Here is a 24,726-nt window from a genome sequence, read left to right as displayed (position 1 = left end):
TTCTAACCCAGACGGAGGACATAAAACCAGTGTTGATTTTGACAGCAAGTTTTCGTCATAGACTTTAGAGTAGTTTTAGTCACATTTTAGCCACCTGGAATGTTGTAGTGTTATAGTCTAGTTTTAGTCGACTAAATCTACAGTTGATTTAGTCGACAAACAATTTTTCGCAGGCCTTGATGCCGTCCTAATGGCTGATTTTACACTTGATGAAAATAGCAGATCTACAAGCTCACAACGCGTCGCAGCGTCACTCATTGTGAGCTTGTAGATATGCTATTTTCAGCATGCAACGAAGGGCTATATCTTCTATTTTAAAATAGTTCAAATAGCTGATCTACAAGCTCACAGCGTGAGCATACTAAATGTGGCCACTTTTTGTTTGCATTTTATTTAATGTTTTTATTCATTATTTTTTATACATAATATGTACGCAACATACTGTATGTCGGAGTACTTAATGTGTTCATGATATTTCTAATGTTTGCTGCTGTTCACTACAATAAAAGAGTTTGCCTGAACGGGAACCCATTTTGGTGTTAGCATCATGTTATGCTTTAGCTATTGAAAAATAGCAGATCTACAAGCTCATAGCGCGCCACCGAGTGGCGCGATACGAGCTTGTAGATCTGCTATTTTTGAAAAATCGAAGAGCGACTGACATTTCTAGAATCTGATCTCAGGTCAGAATGGGTTAATCAGACCAGTGTGTGTCCAGTGGAAACCTCGTATGAATCTGATCTCAGGTCAGAATGGGTTAAGGGAACGAACCAATACTTGAACAAAGAAATATAGATGGATACGGTCATAATGCCTCGCGCTCAGGGCCGTAGGAACCACGGGGGTCCCCGGGGACACGTCCCCGGTGGGCCGCGGAGCGGCCCACGGGGGGCCGCGAACCGTTTTGGGCCGCCGTCCACGGGGAATAAAAAAGCCTCAAATGGGGCCCGGAAATAACGACTTTATAACCGCAAATACCCGATTTTTTTCCCATGCAGTCATCTTTTTTTAGTATGGTAAACAATAAACATTGCAGGCAATGCATTTTGATTTAATTGTAAGAGGCAGCGTATCAACACACAGGTGTAACCACTACATGTTCTGATTGAGCATGGGGAAGCAGCGGACAACAAACACATGATTTCATTATAAACTGTAGGCCTACGTACCGGTAGATTTTCACCCAATGGAAATGTACACTTCACGGATTATAGGCCATTTGGAATTAGAACAATCGGTTGAAGAATGCCCGAGTACAGCACGATTTAAATATCAACTTTTTCGTTGCGCTGAGGACTTGTTGCGCCGAGGTGTTTTATAGTAGGCCTATACTATACTTGTGAGGACCTGGCTGGCGCACGGCGCGCACCGAAAAGGGTTCTTTTTTTTTTTCCTTCTAAGCAAGCAGGAAGTTGTTTATGTTATGCCCAGTGCTGGTTAAAGCCATGTATGTCTCGGGCAGGCTCATCAAAAAGGTAAGATTTGCACTAGGCTATTTCTGCTGTGCAGACCCGTTTTTACCCGAAAATAACGACTTTATAACCGCAAATACCCGATTTTTTCCGCACGGGCGCTTCGCGCCCGTGCATGTGGGCCGCTTCAGATTGGTCCCCCCCATCTGTGAAGTGCTGGATACGGCCATGCTCGCGCTCTCTCTGGCATTGTTGTGGTAACAATGCCTGTGTATCCAGTTACAACACGGCGCGGCAGCACTTTTATTTTGACAAAACACAGCAGAGCTACTTGGCTGCATGCAGCATGCGCTAACACAAACAGCCCTGATATAGGCTCTCTATCTACGCATAGCAGCCAACAGCCATATTGTAAAGACATTGGGCCTTCCTCTTTACTCGTTTCAAAGGCCTTACCAATGTAATGATCGCCATAGTAGTGTAACACTTGTTGCACAGTGTTTCTCAAACATTTAATGTTCGAGGACGCCCTCATAATTCCATACCATTTGTACACTCTCAGATCGATCGAGTTACACACCCACATGGGGCCATTTGGACGCCCTTCAGAGGGTCCCTGGACCACACTTTGAGACCCTCTGCTGTGTCAGTGTTCATTGTCCATCAAATTGCACAATATATCAGCACCCTGATTCTGTCTGACCAGAGAATAACAGAACATATCACTGGTAACACTAATACCAGTTAAGAAAGATAGAAGCCAAATTAATTTGAAATATGGCTGTTGTGCATTGAGCGTACTACAATAAATACAATGTTTAGTATACAGTGCAGTATACAGGCTTTAGGTCCTACTAAAGCAGTTAAAATGCATGTTTAATGCATGAAGACTAGAGCGTCTAGAGCAGCCCAGCCCCCTTCCATGACGACACCAGGCCCAGGAAATGATTCCCAATGCATTTTTTCCCATAGACATTTCAAAAAGTATTTATTTAAAGTTGTGACAACTCATGACAACAGACGCAATATTTTGGACCAAACAAATAATTACAAAGAAGATTTTTTTTTTTTTTTTAAGTTTAAGTCTATGAGAAAAATGAACGGGGGGTCATTTCCTGGGCCCTGGTAGGGGGCGGGACTGCGATGCTCTATAGCACGGAGTTTACAGTGCTGCACATTCATGCATCCATTTTATTTTGTATACAGTCATTCAAAACCTTGAAACTGTGCTTCGGTTGCAACCAGGGGTTACCAACATGTCTGTACACAGACAAATGTGCCTGTGGCCACTTTAACTCTATACATTGAACACATTTTCAATGTAAAAATTGTAAAAGAAAATATTTGCAATATTTTTAAAACATTAACACGAATCTTGTATGGGGGTCCCTGGCACAAAAGATTTTCAGGTGTGCGTCGAGTTTCTGAGTTTCTGATGAAGATTCGTCTGGCAGAAAGAAACGGACTATTCCAAAATTAAGGCTTCACATATTTCTGGAGCGAACATTTGGAGAAAATAGCAGAAACTCCTCTTAAAGTGAACGCTGATGGTGGCATAGCTTAATTTCATTTGTGCTAGCGGCAGAGGAAGAATTAATTAAACAAGATGTTTTGTAAAAAAAATATTTTAGATTTGTATTATCGTGAGAACGATGGCTTCCATTATCGCATCACAACTTTTCAGGAAGCCTGCAGTTTCTATTAGCTTGGATTCCCCATATCACTGGTGGACAGGTAACGGTTTCTTAATTGCCCACAGCCCTCCCATGAGACAGACCGAGTCTAAATAAATTGTGGCATTTTGTCATGAACATTAGTGAGCACCAATTATATGAAGATGGGTTGAAAAGTGGTGAAGAGGTCCTTTAAGATTTGTATTAAGAATGATTGGTTAGATGCATATTGTAGGTTTCTATGTTTATTGGTGGTAATCACTATGGAAAAATACCCTTGTGGTGAACTGTCCCTTTAGCAATATAATAAACTAATTACACACAATTAACTTGATTCCTCTTCTGTAATAGTAAGTAGGTGTTACCCTGTCTGTCCACCAGGTGTCGCCAGTGTGTTGATCAGTGTTCTTTGTATGATGAACCCTTATAACTCTATGGAAAAACCCCACATGCACTTCTATTTGACGCACGCACGCACGCACGCGCGCGCACACACACACACACACACACACACACACACACACACACACACACACACACACACACACACACACACATGTTTATAACTTAACTGAAAATGTACAGTATTGTGTGTCTTACCAAACATAACTAAAACAAAGGTTTTGTTTTGTGATTTTTCTTAACAGTCTTTTTTCTGCTCTACTTGTTGCTAAAAAGAAATAAATGGTTCATTTTACAATGAAGAACTTTTATTAATTCCCAGAGGGGACGTTGTCATTGTCACCGCTTCACAACATGACATCCAAATAGAGACGGAAGAAAGACATTTTTTAAACACATATAAATAATAATTCAAATATAGCAATACGATACAAAAGGCAGAGGAGTCCGCCACCAATACATAACTGTATATATATAGTATACAATATACAACCTCATACGAGGTTTCCACTGGACACACACTGGTCTGATTAACCCATTCTGACCTGAGATCAGATTCTAAAAATGTCAGTCGTTCTTCGATTTTTCAAAAATAGCAGACCTACAAGCTCTATTTTTCAATAGCTAAAGCATAACATGATGCTAACACCAAAATGGGTTAAGACCGTAGGGTATCTCAATGTCTGGCCTGTGTGTGGACCAAATTGGGTCTGTAACTCTGAGAGTGTTCCATTTGTACACTCTCAGAGTGATTGTACGGTGCAGATTAGTGGTCCCAAATATAAATGGGGTCCGTGGTCTCATGCATATTAAACTGGGGGGGTCCTTTAAATTAAAAAAAGGTTGAGAACCACTGAACCATACACAAAAGGTATAATGGTATACAACAGTGCAATATACAGGCTTTACAGTAGGTCCTACTATAGAGCAGTTAAAAGGCATGTTTAATGCATGAAGGCTATAGCAGTGAGTTTACAGTACATTGCATTCTTGCACTGTTTTGTTTTGTGTACACACTAAGTCATTCAAAAGCTTGTGCAAAAACTGTGCAAAAACAAACTGCAAAAAATTATGCACAGGGCGAGGGTGGAGCCGGAAAAGAGACATGAGGCTGTCCACCACCAAAGCTAAGGCTATCCTTGGATAGACCGACTCTGTGCAACTCAAAGAGAAAAGACTCTTTCACCCTTTTTGCAAAAACATATATGTTAATGACGTTTAGAAGCTTTAGAACACTTTCCTGGGGGTCTTTATGTGTGTAATATGTGGTTTTAGATATTTTAGATTGTAGCAGTGAGCCCAGTGTCTCTGATGTCATGGACACTGGGCTCACTTCCTTCCTGGACTACATGTTGTCTTAGTAAGACAGCCCTCCACCTATTCACAAGGAGGAGCAGTGCACCAAAGAATTATGGGAATTGTAGTCCAGGAAGGTAGTGAGACCAGTGTCCATGACATCAGAGACACTGTGCTCACTGCTACAATCTAAAATATCTAAAACCACATATTACACACATAAAGACCCCCAGGAAAGTGTTCTAAAGCTTCTAAACGTCATTAACATATATGTTTTTGCAAAAAGGGTGAAGTGTCCCTTTAACACCTCGACAACCTCCACCGTGGTCCCCGGTTCACAAACCTGCTTTATGTCTATAAACAAACCTTAGTAGGCTATGGTCAAAAGTATATACAGTATATATTATTAAAATAAAACAAAATACAAAAATATATATACATCATCCCAGCAAAAATCCCAGTAAATCAATCATTCTAAAATAGTATAGCGGCACAGCAGCTTACAGTAGGCACACCATCACGCCAGTAAAAATATTTAAAAAAAAGCAGCTTCCAGCATTTTCAATAAAACAACATATGAGAACTTTGAAACAGTAAAAAACTGCTAATAGCTTTGACTGTTTTTCTCCACCCTGACCAATTTCACGTTCCTTCCGAGCTCACGGATTACGACAGACACTCGGAATTAACCCATTCTGACCTGAGATCAGATTCTAAAAATGTCTTCTATGTCAGTCGCTCTTCGATTAAAAAAAAAAAATAGCAGACCTACAAGCTCGTACGCTATGAGCTTGTAGATCTGCTATTTTTAAATAGCTAAAGCATAACGTAATGCTAACACCAAAAGTGGTTCCCGCCCAGAATGGGTTAAAGACAACCATATAGCTGTCCATTCAACATGCTGTCGACATTATGTCACCATCGTGACATTAGCCTATAGTTGATGATTAATTGTCATTAATAATGATTTATTTTTAGCATTGGCATAAAATGTACATTTCTCTTTGCCTTTTAGGCTTGTAAACAGAAAATTGCACAGGGCAGATATATGACAAATAACTTACATTTACAAAGAGATGGCGCTACCAATCAAAATAAATAAATGTACTGTGACCAAAACAGGCCATATACATTGTTTCTTTTTTTGTTTTTGTAATAGTAGCGGACGCCTACAAGATCACGTGTTGCATCTCTGTTTTTGAACACTTATGACTTTAAAAATGAGATGGAAAGACCAATGGGAAAACAAGTCTGACGATCATGCGACATAATTGCGATTATCTTAAATAATTGCAATCAGCAATAACCGTGACAGACCTACTATCGGGTTGCACTGATCTCCGCTCAACGACTCTGCACTTTTTAATGAGTAGGATGCATATTAATGATGATGGGCATACCTATTTACACCCACCTCGACAGTGGGTGCAGGGCCAATAAGGCAATTATGGAAGGAGGTACAGGGCCCGCACTTTCTTTACCAAAAGAATGGTATGCGGGCCCTACCTCCTTCCATAGGATGCATATTAATCACAATGAATTAATAATCATCGTTAACCTCATTTAACAATCCATGGCACTAAACAATAGCTGCCTGCCATAGGACGTGATTGTTTTGTACTAAAAAAACGTATCCCACAAAGACTGCGTGCAAAAAAAGGTACAATGAACGAGAATGATACCCGCTGGGTATCAAAGTGCAGACATCTCTGTCCGTCCCTTATGTGTACGTCTTTAAATGTTCTGATGAATTGAAAATGGAGGACCCTGATGTAAACGAGTCTTTTCCCGGGCCATATATCCTCGCAGTATAGCAGTATTAGCATTGACCTGTACTTTTCCTTTGAACTGTACCCATTCTACCCAAACTGTGAATAAAAATGTTCAATCAATTAATCAATCAATCAATCAATCAATCAATCCCTATTATGGTCAGGGACTCACAGCATGGCCTCGCCTGCATGCCTGATCAGAAAGCGCACCATACAGTACGTCAGGTGGGCCCACTGTACGGCGTGTCATGGTAACGACTGTCGCTATATAGAGGGGTGTGAGGGGAATGAACGCCGCGCGGCTCCATGTCCGCGCCTGGCGGGACTCCATCGCCCGACACGCGACCCCCGTCCAGTCTGAACAGCACTCAGTCCTCTGTGTCCGGCCGCACGCCCAGCATCGTGTGCAGCTCCTGAGCCAACCGGAGAGAGAAACAGGGCTTTGTTGTTGTTGTACTTAGTTAAACAAAAAAACCCAGAAATAAAACCAATGGAATAAAAAAACAAAGTCAAAACAAAGACTAATGATAAAGATCCAAAGCTACAGTCACCTGCGCGGAGACGCCGAGCAGTTTCTGCAGGTCGCAGACGAAGCGGTAGACGTAGCGCTTGCCGGCGGTCTTGTGGATGATGTTCTTGTCGTAGTAGTAGCGAAGACCGCGGCTCAGCTTCTCATAGTTCATCTTCGGCTTGTTCTTCCTCAGGCCCCAGCGCCGAGCCACCTGCACGCACACACACACACACACACACACACACACACACACACACACACACACAGTACAACTTAGTTACTTCCTCAGGCCCCAGCACCGAGCCACCTGCGCACACACACACACACACACACACACACACACACACACAGGTTGCTCTTTATCCAGAGTGACTTCCAGTAAGGAAGATAAACACATACATACTGTACGTTGAAAGAAATCACACCCGTGTGAACTGAGTGTTGCAACTATACAAACTATAGGATGCCAGGTAAACAAAATGAATGTAGCATCTGTCTAAAATGCTATCTGAATTACATTTTAACCTCTGCATAAGACAGCATGGTCGTCGAAGCCTAGGACTTTTAGGTGCTACAACCTAAAACCAATGTACGGGCAGGGCTGACATGGTGATTGGTAGTACAAATCGATTGTCGCGATTGTTTCAAACTTTTGCCTCGATTACTACACTTAAGCACTTAAACCCTCTAGTCTCACTGTCTCAGTGAACCAGACTTGAGTTACTGAACTGAACTCTGACCGCTCTCTTCTGTCTGCAACAAATCCTTTAGCCAAAAATAGCACATCTAACCAGAGCTCAAAATGTGCGCGAATGCGACACGTTTTTGACCCTGTTCCCCCCAGAATATTCAGGCTGGGGTTCAGATGGTTAATGAACGATTGTAAAAAAGAAAAAAAGATTTTGTAAATTAAAACAATCTTTTTATTCTATTACAATGTTATCGTGGGGTGCAGTACTTAGTTCCAACACGCGTTTTGCATTAGACCGACAACCTATACCTCTATCCATAACCTAACTAACCACGAGCACGGGAGCAGCGCTAGTCCGACAGTTCCCACATTTCGAACTAATGCTCCATTCCGTGTCAACTTTTTGTTGATTCAATTAATCTACAATCTATACACGATCAAGTTAGGTTGGGTTATCGGTTCTAAATATCGGTTTCAATATATTTGGTTAATTGCCCAGCCCATAATGCAGATCATAAGAATACTATGACTTCTAATCTCACACACACACGCACACACACGCGCGCACACACACACACACACACACACACACACACACACACACACACACACACACACACACACACACACACACACACACACACACACACACACACACACACACACACACACAGCAATCAGTCAGCTTATATAGTGTAAGTAGGCTAATAATGAAGTATAACTACTTTGGCTTCTCCTAAAGTTCTAAGACATGTTCAAACAAGTTGGATTCCTCCGAAACAAACGTTGGTAAATGTTCATGCATACATGGTGGGGGGTGGGGGGGCACTGTACATGCTATCTGTACAGGCCATAGTTAATTTGTAGGAAAACAATTACACCCGTATGAAGTGAGGGGCGCTCTTGTCATCGTACATCACCAATGATGCAACTGAATTTATGTGATTGGTTAGCCGATTTGTTCGTCTACATCATGGCGTAGATTTCCCTTTCATTGTCAATGGCATTTAACCCATTTTGACCTGAGATCAGATTTAAAAAATGTCTTCTACATCCTGACAGTTTTCTGAAAAAGCTATGTTTCTATGTCAGTCGTTCTTCGAATTTTCAAAAATAGCAGACCTACAAGCTCTATGAGCTTGTAGGTCTGCTATTTTTCAATAGCTAAAGCATAACATAATGCTGGCACTAGGTGTCACATGGATGGACCACATCAGAAATGTGGACCTCTATGGGGACCTACCACGCGTCACGGACAAAGTCAGAGAGAGAAGGATGAGGCTGGCAGGGCACTGCGTCAGGCACCTTGAACTTGAGGCAAGTAAATTGACCCTATGGGAGCGAACCCAGGGCAAAGCCAGGAGGGGAAAGAAGCGTACCACCTAATGTAGACGGAAAGCTGTATGTAGGAGGGGCTGCAGGCGCCCCACAGAAAGAGAAAAACAAAGCTCCAGCATGGTACAGTAAGTACAGTAACGCACCTCGTCGGGGTCCGTGAGTTTGAACTCCCATCCGTCTCCCGTCCAGCTGATCACTGGGTCGCTGCTGTTGTCTGTCAGGAGCTCCAGCAGGAACTGCCACAGCTGGATGGGTCCGTTCCCTAACGACACGACGACACTTATTATAACAATACAATTATACAGCACAGCTGGACGGGTCCGTTCCCTAACGACACGACGACACTTATTATAACAATACAATTATACAGCACAGCTGGACGGGTCCGTTCCCTAACGACACGACGACACTTATTATAACAATACAATTATACAGCACAGCTGGACGGGTCCGTTCCCTAACGACATAACGACACTTATTATAACAATACAATTATACAGCACAGCTGGACGGGTCCGTTCCCTAACGACATAACGACACTTATTATAACAATACAATTATACAGCACAGCTGGACGGGTCCGTTCCCTAACGACATAACGACACTTATTATAACAATACAATTATACAGCACAGCTGGACGTGTCCGTTCCGTGCATGCACAACGACACTTATTATTCCATAGGATTCATTTAACAGCAGCACCACTGTTTCAGAACATCTGTCCTGTAGAGCAATGCCCATGTACTGTATGATGACTTTGGCTACTTAGAAAAGCGTTCGAGTTATTATTATTATATTAACACGGCTGGGTCAAAACCTCTGCCCTTGGCTTGAGCAGGCACTGACGGGAGAAACAAGACTGTCGTAAATGGTAAACGGTGCATTTATATAGTGCCTTTGTTGTCTTTTGTTTTTCGCTTTCAATGAAGTCGTTTCTTTTTTTCTGTGTTTTGTAAAACGACCGAGTACCGAGAAAAGTGGTATATAAACTGGATGTATCATTATTATAAAGCGCTTTACATTCACACACATGGGAGAGAAAACCATGCAAGGCACCAACCTGGCAACCAAGGCACCAAAACCATGCAAGGCACCAACCTGGCAACCAAGGCACCAAAACCATGCAAGGCACCAACCTTTCAACCAAGGCACCAAAACCATCCAAGGCACCAACCTGGCAACCAAGGCACCAAAACCATGCAAGGCACCAACCTGGCAACCAAGGCACCAAAACCATGCAAGGCACCAACCTGCTCAAAGGGAGCAGTTAGGCCTTCAGCGTCTAAACCATGCAAGGCACCAACCTGCTCAAAGGGAGCATTTACGCGTTCAGCGTCTTGCTCAAGGGCACTTTGACAGTGACACAGTAGGGAGGCTCTCTAATAGGGGATTCACACGGAGAGGGACTGAATCCGTTTCATTGGAACCGTTTCCGAATACGGTTGCCTGGTCCCCGATGGCCATGATTCACATTGCCCGAGGTTCAACAGCGCACCCGGGTACACTCGCATAACACACTTTAATCAGATGGCGCTGTGCTTGATGGCTGGCGCGCACGGACACTGACCATCAACTCTGCGACATTGTCTCCAATAAATCCAGACACACTGCATTGCATTACACTACTTCACTGTCAGCCTGCCTGCTATTCACTGTGTCAGTCAGTGTTTGATCAGTTTGCTATGGACGCCATAGTGTGAATGGCCCCTAAGGCAGTGCAACCAAATCCACCCGGTTCCATTAAATGGACCCGGTTCCATTTGTACGCTCTTGAGTTACAGACCCTGTGGACCCCCTGGAACTCCCTCAAGGACCCCTAGGGGCCCCCGGACTCCACTTTGGGAACCACTGCTCTAAGGGCTGCTTGGAAAAAAGCGGTCCAAGTACAGGCGCACCTCGTGTCCGTTTTAACCCATTAAAACCGGGAAAGCATTTCAGAGTTGCGAGCTTATACATCTACTATTTTTGAAAGTGTTTGGGAGTCCTCCTTGGCACCAATACGTTTGAGAACTATTGATTTAGAATTGGCCTCGGGTCTTAATCCATTTAGACCTGGAACACTATACGTTATTATTATATATACCTTTCAACCCGGGAACCCCCTGGAATGCCAAAAATGCTTGCCCCAAAACACATTCGCCCCGGGGAAAATCCGGCGGAATTCACCTGGTATTCCTAAACGTAACCACAGTAAAACTCTGCCTACACCTAAACGTATTCCTAACCTTATCCTCAGTAAAACAAGAATACAAGAACCACTGGTCTGTGTGTAAACAAATGGGGGCGAGTGTGTTTTGGGGAGGCTATCCCGCCTTATCTAACTATAAATGTGCCACGTCTCTGTCTGCGTGTGTGTGTGGGATGGACGTAACTCGAGAACCGTTTGACCCACCGACTTCACATTCCACACACGCATTCCACACCCCCCGCAGGGAGTGCAGTGCCTGGTATCGAGTCGGTCGGACCCACGGTTCTCCAGAACGACCACCAAAGGCTCTGGTCAGGCTCTGCCAGTGGGCCTAATGAGCCAAAGTCCCCTCAATTGTGCAATTTACAGCCAATTGATTGCCATGGCAACCCCATACCTGCAAATTGATTACTTAACCGGTGATTACTTAACCACTCCACCTTTCACAGTTTGCACTCTTCAGACACAGGCAGACTGGCAGATACAGAGATCTCCATGTGGGACACAGACAGATAGTTAAAACGGGTGCTATGACAAGTTGACAACGGGTATTATTAGGTTCCCAAGTTGCATCGCTCTCAAGTAGACCGGTGGCCGACGGGCACGTACAAGTCTAGTAAAAAACCAAGTCCCAGACTCCAGAGTATCTTTGCCTTACCGGTGAAGCCGGCCAGGACAGCAGCCGGTACCACAGGCATGCCCAGCTCCACCAGCTCGCTCCTCTCCAGGACGTAGTCCCTAAAAGTGCGCTTCAGCTTGCCGAGGCCAGGTGGCGCCGCTGTGCCGCTGCAGTCGTCGTCGAAGCCATCGACGGAAGGGACCGTCTGCATGTCCGCCAAGGACGACTGGCTGCCCCAGGAGCGCAGACCCTCAAAGTCCAGGCTTTCTATTGAACTTTGGTCTGGAAGTGAAACTGCAACAAATAAAGCAGTGTTTAGCTTTAAGTTGGTATCCTAAGCCTAGCCGGCTGGGTTACGAGGTTACATTTGAGAGCCAGCCATGTCATCGTTCAAAATGCTGTGTGCCCCCATGTTAATTGGATGGTTTTTCAACACAAAATATACCCATAGTAGAGTTCAGTAGAGCACGCAGCCTTTTTTAGACGATGTTTTTAAATAAATGTTAAAGTTCCTCATTTTATACTTTTATACTTATACTGCAAATAATTATGCCATTATCCTCTCTTAGCAAAACTAAATTGTAAAATGAATTGCTCTTGCCATGTTCACCTTCAATTTCAGAATTTTAATAGATCTGCTATTTCTGAACTCTGAAAAAAAAAAGATATATACACATACAAACAAGAATGTAAAAAACCCAAATGAAAACTAACCTTAAATTGAAAGCCAAAAGTCCATACAAAATTCAAATTAAAAACTGCTTAAAAAATGCAACCCAACAATAAGCTTGACTTACATGCTTTGGGCAGAGCCGTGGTGGTGGGGTAGTGGTGGGCGTCTGGGTTGTGGGCGTGGTCGGGCACTGGGTCTGGGTAGTGGTGGGTGTCTGGGTTGTGGGCGTGGTCGGGCACTGGGTCTGGGTAGTGGTGGGTGTCTGGGTTGTGGGCGTGGTCGGGCACTGGGTCTGGACTCTCAAAGAGCTGTCTGAGCAGACTGCTGCTAGTGTCTGCTACGGACACGTCAGGGATGCTGTCTGTGGACACATGGACGAGGGTTATAGTGTCTGTGCCAAAGATTTAAAATGTATTGAAAAAGGAAAGAGTATAGATAAAAGTGATCAATATATATATTATATATATATATATATATATATATATATATGTATATATATACAAATATACCGAAAAAAGAGAGGAAGGGGAGCATCTGTTTGGCTGGAGCAAACGTTTACATTTTAACCCATTTTGGGGCGGGAACCCCTTTTGGTGTTAGCATGATGGTATGCCTTAGCTATTGAAAAATAGCAGATCTACAAGCTCATATCGACAAGCTCTAAGAACGACTGACATAGAAACATAGCTTTTTCAGAAAACTGTCAGGATGTAGAAGACATTTTTAGAATCTGATCTCAGGTCAAAATGGGTTAAGCATAAGCACCCCCATAATTCTGGGATCTGCATATGGTTCTGTGTGTAGTATGAATGCATATGGTTCTGTGTGTAGTATGAATGCATATGGTTCTGTGTGCAGTATGAATGCATATGGTTCTGTGTGTAGTATGAATGCATATGGTTCTGTGTGCAGTATGAATGCATATGGTTCTGTGTGCAGTATGAATGCATATGGTTCTGTGTGCAGTATGAATGCATATGGTTCTGTGTTTAGTATGAATGCATATGGTTCTGTGTTTAGTATGAATGCTTATGGTTCTGTGTTTAGTATGAATGCATATGGTTCTGTGTTTAGTATGAATGCATATGGTTCTGTGTGCAGTATGAATGCATATGGTTCTGTGTTTAGTATGAATGCATATGGTTCTGTGTGCAGTATGAATGCATATGGTTCTGTGTTTAGTATGAATGCATATGGTTCTGTGTGCAGTATGAATGCATATGGTTCTGTGTGTAGTATGAATGCATATGGTTCTGTGTGCAGTATGAATGCATATGGTTCTGTGTGCAGTATGAATGCATATGGTTCTGTGTGTAGTATGAATGCATATGGTTCTGTGTGCAGTATGAATGCATATGGTTCTGTGTTTAGTATGAATGCTTATGGTTCTGTGTGCAGTATGAATGCATATGGTTCTGTGTGTAGTATGAATGCATATGGTTCTGTGTGCAGTATGAATGCATATGGTTCTGTGTTTAGTATGAATGCATATGGTTCTGTGTGCAGTATGAATGCATATGGTTCTGTGTTTAGTATGAATGCATAGGTTCTGTGTGTAGTATGAATGCATATGGTTCTGTGTGCAGTATGAATGCATATGGTTCTGTGTGCAGTATGAATGCATATGGTTCTGTGTGTAGTATGAATGCATATGGTTCTGTGTGTAGTATGAATGCATATGGTTCTGTGTGCAGTATGAATGCATATGGTTCTGTGTGCAGTATGAATGCATATGGTTCTGTGTTTAGTATGAATGCATATGGTTCTGTGTTTAGTATGAATGCATATGGTTCTGTGTGCAGTATGAATGCATATGGTTCTGTGTGCAGTATGAATGCATATGGTTCTGTGTGCAGTATGAATGCATATGGTTCTGTGTGCAGTATGAATGCATATGGTTCTGTGTGCAGTATGAATGCATATGGTTCTGTGTGCAGTATGAATGCATATGGTTCTGTGTTTAGTATGAATGCATATGGTTCTGTGTTTAGTATGAATGCATATGGTTCTGTGTGCAGTATGAATGCATATGGTTCTGTGTTTAGTATGAATGCATATGGTTCTGTGTGCAGTATGAATGCATATGGTTCTGTGTGCAGTATGAATGCATATGGTTCTGTGTGCAGTATGAATGCATATGGTTCTGTGTGCAGTATGAATGCATATGGTTCTGTGTTTAGTATGAATGCATATGGTTCTGTGTGCAGTATGAATGCATATGGTTCTGTGTTTAGTATGAATGCATAGGTTCTGTGTTTAGTATGAATGCATATGGTTCTGTGTTTAGTATGAATGCATATGGTTCTGTGTGCAGTATGAATGCATATGGTTCTGTGTGCAGTATGAATGCATAGGTTCTGTGTTTAGTATGAATGCATATGGTTCTGTGTGCAGTATGAATGCATATGGTTCTGTGTGTAGTATGAATGCATATGGTTCTGTGTGCAGTATGAATGCATATGGTTCTGTGTGTAGTATGAATGCATATGGTTCTGTGTGCAGTATGAATGCATATGGTTCTGTGTGCAGTATGAATGCATATGGTTCTGTGTGCAGTATGAATGCATATGGTTCTGTGTGCAGTATGAATGCATATGGTTCTGTGTGCAGTATGAATGCATATGGTTCTGTGTGCAGTATGAATGCATATGGTTCTGTGTGCAGTATGAATGCTTATGGTTCTGTGTGCAGTATGAATGCTTATGGTTCTGTGTGCAGTATGAATGCATATGGTTCTGTGTGCAGTATGAATGCATATGGTTCTGTGTGCAGTATGAATGCATATGGTTCTGTGTGCAGTATGAATGCATATGGTTCTGTGTGCAGTATGAATGCATATGGTTCTGTGTGCAGTATGAATGCATATGGTTCTGTGTGCAGTATGAATGCATATGGTTCTGTGTGCAGTATGAATGCATATGGTTCTGTGTGCAGTATGAATGCATATGGTTCTGTGTGCAGTATGAATGCATATGGTTCTGTGTGCAGTATGAATGCATATGGTTCTGTGTGCAGTATGAATGCATATGGTTCTGTGTGCAGTATGAATGCATATGGTTCTGTGTGCAGTATGAATGCATATGGTTCTGTGTGCAGTATGAATGCATATGGTTCTGTGTGCAGTATACATGCATATGGTTCTGTGTGCAGTATGAATGCATATGGTTCTGTGTACAGTATGAATGCATATGGTTCTGTGTGCAGTATGAATGCATATGGTTCTGTGTGCAGTATGAATGCATATGGTTCTGTGTGCAGTATGAATGCATATGGTTCTGTGTGCAGTATGAATGCATATGGTTCTGTGTGCAGTATGAATGCATATGGTTCTGTGTGTAGTATGAATGCATATGGTTCTGTGTGTAGTATGAATGCTTATGGTTCTGTGTGCAGTATGAATGCATATGGTTCTGTGTGCAGTATGAATGCATATGGTTCTGTGTGCAGTATGAATGCATATGGTTCTGTGTGCAGTATGAATGCATATGGTTATGTGTGCAGTATGAATGCATATGGTTCTGTGTGCAGTATGAATGCATATGGTTCTGTGTGCAGTATGAATGCATATGGTTCTGTGTGCAGTATGAATGCATATGGTTCTGTGTGCAGTATGAATGCATATGGTTCTGTGTGCAGTATGAATGCATATGGTTCTGTGTTTAGTATGAATGCATAGGTTCTGTGTGCAGTATGAATGCATAGGTTCTGTGTGCAGTATGAATGCAAATGGTTCTGTGTGCAGTATACATGCATATGGTTCTGTGTTTAGTATGAATGCATAGGTTCTGTGTGCAGTATGAATGCATATGGTTCTGTGTGCAGTATGAATGCATATGGTTCTGTGTGCAGTATGAATGCATATGGTTCTGTGTGCAGTATGAATGCATATGGTTCTGTGTGCAGTATGAATGCATATGGTTCTGTGTGCAGTATGAATGCATATGGTTCTGTGTGCAGTATGAATGCATATGGTTCTGTGTGCAGTATGAATGCATATGGTTCTGTGTGCAGTATGAATGCATATGGTTCTGTGTGCAGTATGAATGCATATGGTTCTGTGTGCAGTATGAATGCATATGGTTCTGTGTGCAGTATGAATGCATATGGTTCTGTGTGCAGTATGAATGCATATGGTTCTGTGTGCAGTATGAATGCATATGGTTCTGTGTGCAGTATGAATGCATATGGTTCTGTGTGCAGTATGAATGCATATGGTTCTGTGTGCAGTATGAATGCATATGGTTCTGTGTGCAGTATGAATGCATATGGTTCTGTGTGCAGTATACATGCATATGGTTCTGTGTGCAGTATACATGCATATGGTTCTGTGTGCAGTATGAATGCATATGGTTCTGTGTGCAGTATGAATGCATATGGTTCTGTGTGCAGTATACATGCATATGGTTCTGTGTGCAGTATGAATGCATATGGTTCTGTGTTTAGTATGAATGCATATGGTTCTGTGTGCAGTATGAATGCATATGGTTCTGTGTGCAGTATGAATGCATATGGTTCTGTGTGCAGTATGAATGCATATGGTTCTGTGTGCAGTATGAATGCATATGGTTCTGTGTGCAGTATGAATGCATATGGTTCTGTGTGCAGTATGAATGCATATGGTTCTGTGTGCAGTATGAATGCATATGGTTCTGTGTGCAGTATGAATGCATATGGTTCTGTGTGCAGTATGAATGCATATGGTTCTGTGTGCAGTATGAATGCATATGGTTCTGTGTGTAGTATGAATGCATATGGTTCTGTGTGTAGTATGAATGCTTATGGTTCTGTGTGTAGTATGAATGCTTATGGTTCTGTGTGCAGTATGAATGCATATGGTTCTGTGTGCAGTATGAATGCATATGGTTCTGTGTGCAGTATGAATGCATATGGTTCTGTGTGTAGTATGAATGCATATGGTTCTGTGTGCAGTATGAATGCATATGGTTCTGTGTGTAGTATGAATGCATATGGTTCTGTGTGTAGTATGAATGCATATGGTTCTGTGTGCAGTATACATGCATATGGTTCTGTGTGCAGTATGAATGCATATGGTTCTGTGTGCAGTATGAATGCATATGGTTCTGTGTGCAGTATGAATGCATATGGTTCTGTGTGCAGTATGAATGCATATGGTTCTGTGTGCAGTATGAATGCATATGGTTCTGTGTGCAGTATGAATGCATATGGTTCTGTGTGTAGTATGAATGCATATGGTTCTGTGTGTAGTATGAATGCATATGGTTCTGTGTGCAGTATACATGCATATGGTTCTGTGTGCAGTATGAATGCATATGGTTCTGTGTGCAGTATGAATGCATATGGTTCTGTGTGCAGTATGAATGCATATGGTTCTGTGTGCAGTATGAATGCATATGGTTCTGTGTGCAGTATGAATGCATATGGTTCTGTGTACAGTATGAATGCATATGGTTCTGTGTGCAGTATGAATGCATATGGTTCTGTGTGCAGTATACATGCATATGGTTCTGTGTGCAGTATGAATGCATATGGTTCTGTGTACAGTATGAATGCATATGGTTCTGTGTGCAGTATACATGCATATGGTTCTGTGTGCAGTATACATGCATATGGTTCTGTGTGCAGTATGAATGCATATGGTTCTGTGTGCAGTATGAATGCATATGGTTCTGTGTGCAGTATGAATGCATATGGTTCTGTGTGCAGTATGAATGCATATGGTTCTGTGTGCAGTATGAATGCATATGGTTCTGTGTGCAGTATGAATGCATATGGTTCTGTGTGCAGTATGAATGCATATGGTTCTGTGTGCAGTATGAATGCATATGGTTCTGTGTGCAGTATGAATGCATATGGTTCTGTGTGCAGTATGAATGCATATGGTTCTGTGTGTAGTATGAATGCATATGGTTCTGTGTGCAGTATGAATGCATATGGTTCTGTGTGCAGTATGAATGCATATGGTTCTGTGTGCAGTATGAATGCATATGGTTCTGTGTGTAGTATGAATGCATATGGTTCTGTGTGCAGTATGAATGCATATGGTTCTGTGTGCAGTATGAATGCATATGGTTCTGTGTGCAGTATGAATGCATATGGTTCTGTGTTTAGTATGAATGCTTATGGTTCTGTGTGCAGTATGAATGCATAGGTTCTGTGTGCAGTATGAATGCATATGGTTCTGTGTGTAGTATGAATGCATATGGTTCTGTGTGCAGTATGAATGCATATGGTTCTGTGTGCAGTATGAATGCATATGGTTCTGTGTGCAGTATGAATGCATATGGTTCTGTGTGCAGTATGAATGCATATGGTTCTGTGTGCAGTATGAATGCATATGGTTCTGTGTGCAGTATGAATGCATATGGTTCTGTGTGCAGTATGAATGCATATGGTTCTGTGTGCAGTATGAATGCATATGGTTCTGTGTGCAGTATGAATGCATATGGTTCTGTGTGCAGTATGAATGCATATGGTTCTGTGTGTAGTATGAATGCATATGGTTCTGTGTGCAGTATGAATGCATATGGTTCTGTGTGCAGTATGAATGCATATGGTTCTGTGTGCAGTATGAATGCATATGGTTCTGTGTGTAGTATGAATGCATATGGTTCTGTGTGCAGTATGAATGCATATGGTTCTGTGTGCAGTATGAATGCATATGGTTCTGTGTGCAGTATGAATGCATATGGTTCTGTGTTTAGTATGAATGCTTATGGTTCTGTGTGCAGTATGAATGCATATGGTTCTGTGTGCAGTATGAATGCTTATGGTTCTGTGTGCAGTATGAATGCTTATGGTTCTGTGTGCAGTATGAATGCATATGGTTCTGTGTGCAGTATGAATGCATATGGTTCTGTGTGCAGTATGAATGCATATGGTTCTGTGTACAGTATGAATGCATATGGTTCTGTGTGCAGTATGAATGCATATGGTTCTGTGTGCAGTATGAATGCATATGGTTCTGTGTGCAGTATGAATGCATATGGTTCTGTGTGCAGTATGAATGCATATGGTTCTGTGTGCAGTATGAATGCATATGGTTCTGTGTGCAGTATGAATGCATATGGTTCTGTGTGTAGTATGAATGCATATGGTTCTGTGTGCAGTATGAATGCATATGGTTCTGTGTGCAGTATGAATGCATATGGTTCTGTGTACAGTATGAATGCATATGGTTCTGTGTGCAGTATGAATGCATATGGTTCTGTGTGCAGTATGAATGCATATGGTTCTGTGTGCAGTATGAATGCATATGGTTCTGTGTGCAGTATGAATGCATATGGTTCTGTGTGCAGTATGAATGCATATGGTTCTGTGTGCAGTATGAATGCTTATGGTTCTGTGTGTAGTATGAATGCATATGGTTCTGTGTGCAGTATGAATGCATATGGTTCTGTGTGCAGTATGAATGCATATGGTTCTGTGTGCAGTATGAATGCATATGGTTCTGTGTGTAGTATGAATGCATATGGTTCTGTGTGCAGTATGAATGCTTATGGTTCTGTGTGCAGTATGAATGCATATGGTTCTGTGTGCAGTATGAATGCATATGGTTCTGTGTGCAGTATGAATGCATATGGTTCTGTGTGCAGTATGAATGCATATGGTTCTGTGTGCAGTATGAATGCATATGGTTCTGTGTGCAGTATGAATGCATATGGTTCTGTGTGCAGTATGAATGCATATGGTTCTGTGTGCAGTATGAATGCATATGGTTCTGTGTGCAGTATGAATGCATATGGTTCTGTGTGCAGTATGAATGCTTATGGTTCTGTGTGCAGTATGAATGCATATGGTTCTGTGTGTAGTATGAATGCATATGGTTCTGTGTGCAGTATGAATGCATATGGTTCTGTGTGCAGTATGAATGCATATGGTTCTGTGTGCAGTATGAATGCATATGGTTCTGTGTGTAGTATGAATGCATATGGTTCTGTGTGCAGTATGAATGCTTATGGTTCTGTGTGCAGTATGAATGCATATGGTTCTGTGTGCAGTATGAATGCATATGGTTCTGTGTGCAGTATGAATGCATATGGTTCTGTGTGCAGTATGAATGCATATGGTTCTGTGTGCAGTATGAATGCATATGGTTCTGTGTGTAGTATGAATGCATATGGTTCTGTGTGCAGTATGAATGCATATGGTTCTGTGTGCAGTATGAATGCATATGGTTCTGTGTGCAGTATGAATGCATATGGTTCTGTGTGCAGTATGAATGCATATGGTTCTGTGTGTAGTATGAATGCTTATGGTTCTGTGTGCAGTATGAATGCATATGGTTCTGTGTGCAGTATGAATGCATATGGTTCTGTGTTTAGTATGAATGCATATGGTTCTGTGTGCAGTATGAATGCATATGGTTCTGTGTGCAGTATGAATGCATATGGTTCTGTGTGCAGTATGAATGCATATGGTTCTGTGTGTAGTATGAATGCATATGGTTCTGTGTGCAGTATGAATGCATATGGTTCTGTGTGTAGTATGAATGCATATGGTTCTGTGTGCAGTATGAATGCATATGGTTCTGTGTGCAGTATGAATGCATATGGTTCTGTGTGCAGTATGAATGCATATGGTTCTGTGTGCAGTATGAATGCATATGGTTCTGTGTGCAGTATGAATGCATATGGTTCTGTGTGCAGTATGAATGCATATGGTTCTGTGTGCAGTATGAATGCATATGGTTCTGTGTGCAGTATGAATGCATATGGTTCTGTGTGCAGTATGAATGCATATGGTTCTGTGTGCAGTATGAATGCATATGGTTCTGTGTGCAGTATGAATGCATATGGTTCTGTGTGCAGTATGAATGCATATGGTTCTGTGTGTATGCAGGTCTCACCACCAGCACAGCTCATCCAGTTCATCACATCAGGAACCACACTGCTGAGAGTATCTGAGTTCACCGCCGTTTCCTGGCAACCTGGAGAAAGATGATTATCACGGTGAACAAACTTTGGTCATTTTCTTGCATAAATGCCAAGAGAGGAAGAGAAAATGTAGGAGGTGGGGGGGGTGGGGGTACTTGTGCATTGTATTCAGCGATTTTAAGAAGACAAAAGAAAAAGATGGGTTTAATTACTTTTCCATTCCGTATAGCTACAATTGGTCCATCGGAAAATGTGTTCATGTCAAGGGGTGGGTTTGTCCATATGTTTTCAAATACAATGTCCATCTATTTGCCAGAGAATCACTGTGGTTACTTATTTATATTCATGTCCATAATAATAAATCTTTCCCTTAAAAAAACTGCACTATCCACAAGTTTCACACGCATTTATTGTATTTGCTAAACAGTTACTGTATCGATTTCAAATCATTGAATCGTATCGTATTGTCACAATGAACCAATATCGTCCATGTATCGTATCGTCAACCATGTATCGCTGTTATCGCTGTTAAAATGTATCTATACACCCCTTGACCCCAGTGTTGGCCCGGGCGACTAGTGTAGCGGTCCAGGCCCCTAGGCTGCTGATCCAGCCTGACAGCGTGTCGCGGGTTCGACTCCCGATCCCGACGACCTTTGTCACCGCCCCATCTCTCCCCGTCAGAGTCACTATTGTTAACTATCAATAAAGGCCAAAAATATATCTTAACCCTCTTATGGCCAGCCTAATTAACAGTGGATTGTGCCTTCTGCCTGCACTATTCATATGTTTAATTTGTCATTTTAATGCCAATAGAAAAATCTGTGATATACACACTCCATCTCATTCTCACACGGCAATCCCATAGTATTGAAGGTGGCGGTAACGCCTACGTCAAAGGCCTGCTCGCCGAAGCGTGTCTGTCTGGTTTGACTGCTGCTGCAGATACTAACTTAATTAAACAATAATCATCCATCACTGAGAGTTTTATTCTCTTTCTAGTTCTGTCTCTCTACCTCTCATCATCTGGTCCAGGTGCTCCCACAGGATGTCGCCCACGTAGTCGGGCGCCAGCTCCAGGAAGCGCTCCTTGCCCAGGTCACACAGCTCCCGTCCGCCCATGTGGAAGCTCGGGTAGTGGACGGCGGCCAGGCTGAACTCCCCCGCGGCCCACCGCAGCCACTGCTGCACGTGCTGCTTGCTCCACCGGCGCGGGTCTGCAGAGAGAGAACCAGAGGTCCTTGTAGTCGTTATTGGCATTCGGCTATTCGCCCATTAGTGTTTGACGGCCGCTAATTGTTTAATCCAGGCTTACTACGACATTCCCGCCTTGTGTTTAATCCGCTGTATTGTAATCCTTAAAAAGAAACTCTGTCTTTTCCACGGAGCTAAAGACGGTACCTTCATGTTTTGATGACGAAACCGGAAATCAACACATGCTGTGGGCTGCTAGGGCTTCTGGGAAATTGAGGCCAATGCAAATGAACGGGGTACAACGCCTCATGGAGGAGGGTCTTGTGGGGGCGGTCTTGCGGCGCACCAAGATGGCGGGTGGTGCGATCGCTCATAACAAACGGAGGAACGTTTTTTCGCCGGATTTTCACGGATCAAAAGCCCAAATAATTCAGCGTATGCTCTAAAGGTAATGAAAACAATCTCGGCAGCGTAGAACATTTGATTAAAATGCGCGTTACGCGTTTTATGGAGTCAAACTGTTAAGACCGGAGGCCGATTCTACAAATGCCTTCCGAGTCCTCGACCGTATTCGTAATTCAGGGTTGTTCAACATCTTCTTCAAGATGTTTTCAAAGGTCAGTGAAAACGCCCCGGGATAGCCGGCAAGGGCAACTATAGATGACGTTTTAACTCTGGCAGTCAATTTAACCCATTTCGACCGAGACCGATTCTACAAAATATCTTCTACATCCTGACAGTTTTCTGAAAAAGCTATGTTTCTATGTCAGTCGTTCTTCGATTTTTCAAAAATAGCAGACCTACAAGCTTGTAGCGCGTGGCGCGCTATGAGCTTGTAGATCTGCTATTTTTCAATAGCTAAAGCATAACATAATGCTAACACCAAAAGGGGTTCACGCCCCAAAATGGGCTAACATAAAGTCTTACCCAACAAAAACAAGTTGTCGCAGTACAGTGGGCTCTTGCTGACATGTGTAACAATGGAGTGTGGTGTGTGTGTGTGTGTGTGCGTGCGTGTGTGTGTGTGTGTGTGTGTGTGTGTGCGCGTGGTGCGCGCGGACTCACTGTCGTTGATGCCGCAGCAGCGCTGGACCTTGTGGAAGCCGGTGAAGCTCTCCTTCAGGGCCTGGCTCATCACTGCCTTGCTGCACGGTGTCAACAGGGGCACGGAGCAGGGGCCCACGTCTACTGTAATATATCACTACTCATTACACACTATAGTACCATTGGAATATATCACTACTCATTACACACTATAGTACCATTGGAATATATCACTACTCATTACACACTATAGTACCATTGGAATATATCACTACTCATTACACACTAGTAGCCTGGGCAGTGGGCACCATTTCATTTCGGGTATATGATCGGCTCGGGAGCGGGTGATATCGTTACGTCATGTTGTAGTATTGTTTTGTAGTCGAAAGGCAGGAACAATCCAGCGGAACTTCCTTTTCCCTCAAACCGATTGTTCTCAATAAAAGCTGCAGGCTACCAGAGCTTTTATTGTTATTCTTCCGGTTTGAGGGAAAAGGAAGTTCCGTTTGATTGTTCCTGCCTGTCGACTAGACTAGACGACTACAAAACAACACTACAACATGACGTAACGATATCATCCGCTCCCCAACGGATCATATACCCGAAATGAAACAGACCAGGCTTTCCTCCGAGGTGGAAAGCCTGGTGAGGCGAGGTTAACACACTAGTACCAGTGGAATATATATCACTACTCATTACACACTAGTACCAGTGGAATATATCACTATTCATTACACACTGACACTAGTACCAGTGAATATATCACTATTCATTACACTCTATAGTACCAGTGGAATATATCCCTATTCATTATTAATACATTAATAAATGTACCCAAAACTAACACGATGTATTTCCTTGCTTACGGTAATGATTTGAAAGTATTCCATATAAGTGTTGCGCTGGCCTGGCCGTCTATACATTTCCGGTCACTGCATCGTCTATTTCTCGCTTCAAAATGTTTTAAAAAACATTCTTGAGAGCAACGTTTAGCTGTAAATGGTCATGGTGTGTGTGTTTACATGGCTGTCATGTTGGATACGACATAAACTCCAA

At 42.4% G+C, this 24,726-nt stretch overlaps 1 protein-coding gene across 3 annotated transcripts in view; it reads right to left on the bottom strand.

Moving 5' to 3' along the window:
• Positions 1-4,889: 4,889 nt before the first annotated feature.
• The window catches only part of ets2 (v-ets avian erythroblastosis virus E26 oncogene homolog 2), a 31,714-nt gene continuing 11,877 nt past the window's right edge, over positions 4,890-24,726 (bottom strand). Inside the window, exons 4-13 of one of the 3 annotated variants that reach the window (XR_014569128.1) lie at positions 23,692-23,814; positions 22,449-22,649; positions 21,405-21,485; positions 12,837-12,938; positions 12,702-12,740; positions 11,944-12,198; positions 9,239-9,357; positions 7,107-7,277; positions 5,662-6,968; positions 4,890-5,478 (exon numbers count right to left, since the gene is read on the bottom strand). Coding sequence is in view for 2 of the 3 variants with exons in the window: in XM_083762907.1 (XP_083619033.1) it covers positions 6,924-6,968; positions 7,107-7,277; positions 9,239-9,357; positions 11,944-12,198; positions 12,702-12,740; positions 12,837-12,938; positions 21,405-21,485; positions 22,449-22,649; positions 23,692-23,814 (1,136 nt within the window). In the remaining variant the exon portion in view is untranslated. Of the gene's footprint in view, positions 5,479-5,656; positions 6,969-7,106; positions 7,278-9,238; positions 9,358-11,943; positions 12,199-12,701; positions 12,741-12,836; positions 12,939-21,404; positions 21,486-22,448; positions 22,650-23,691; positions 23,815-24,726 lie in introns of those variants that run through there. The other 2 variants (XM_083762907.1, XM_083762908.1) reach the window with 2 other exon arrangements.

The sequence above is a fragment of the Protomyctophum parallelum genome (genome assembly GCF_964188405.1).
Source record: "Protomyctophum parallelum genome assembly, chromosome: 1".
Lineage (NCBI taxonomy): Eukaryota > Metazoa > Chordata > Actinopteri > Myctophiformes > Myctophidae > Protomyctophum > Protomyctophum parallelum.
This window is presented reverse-complemented; position numbering and strand designations above follow the sequence as displayed.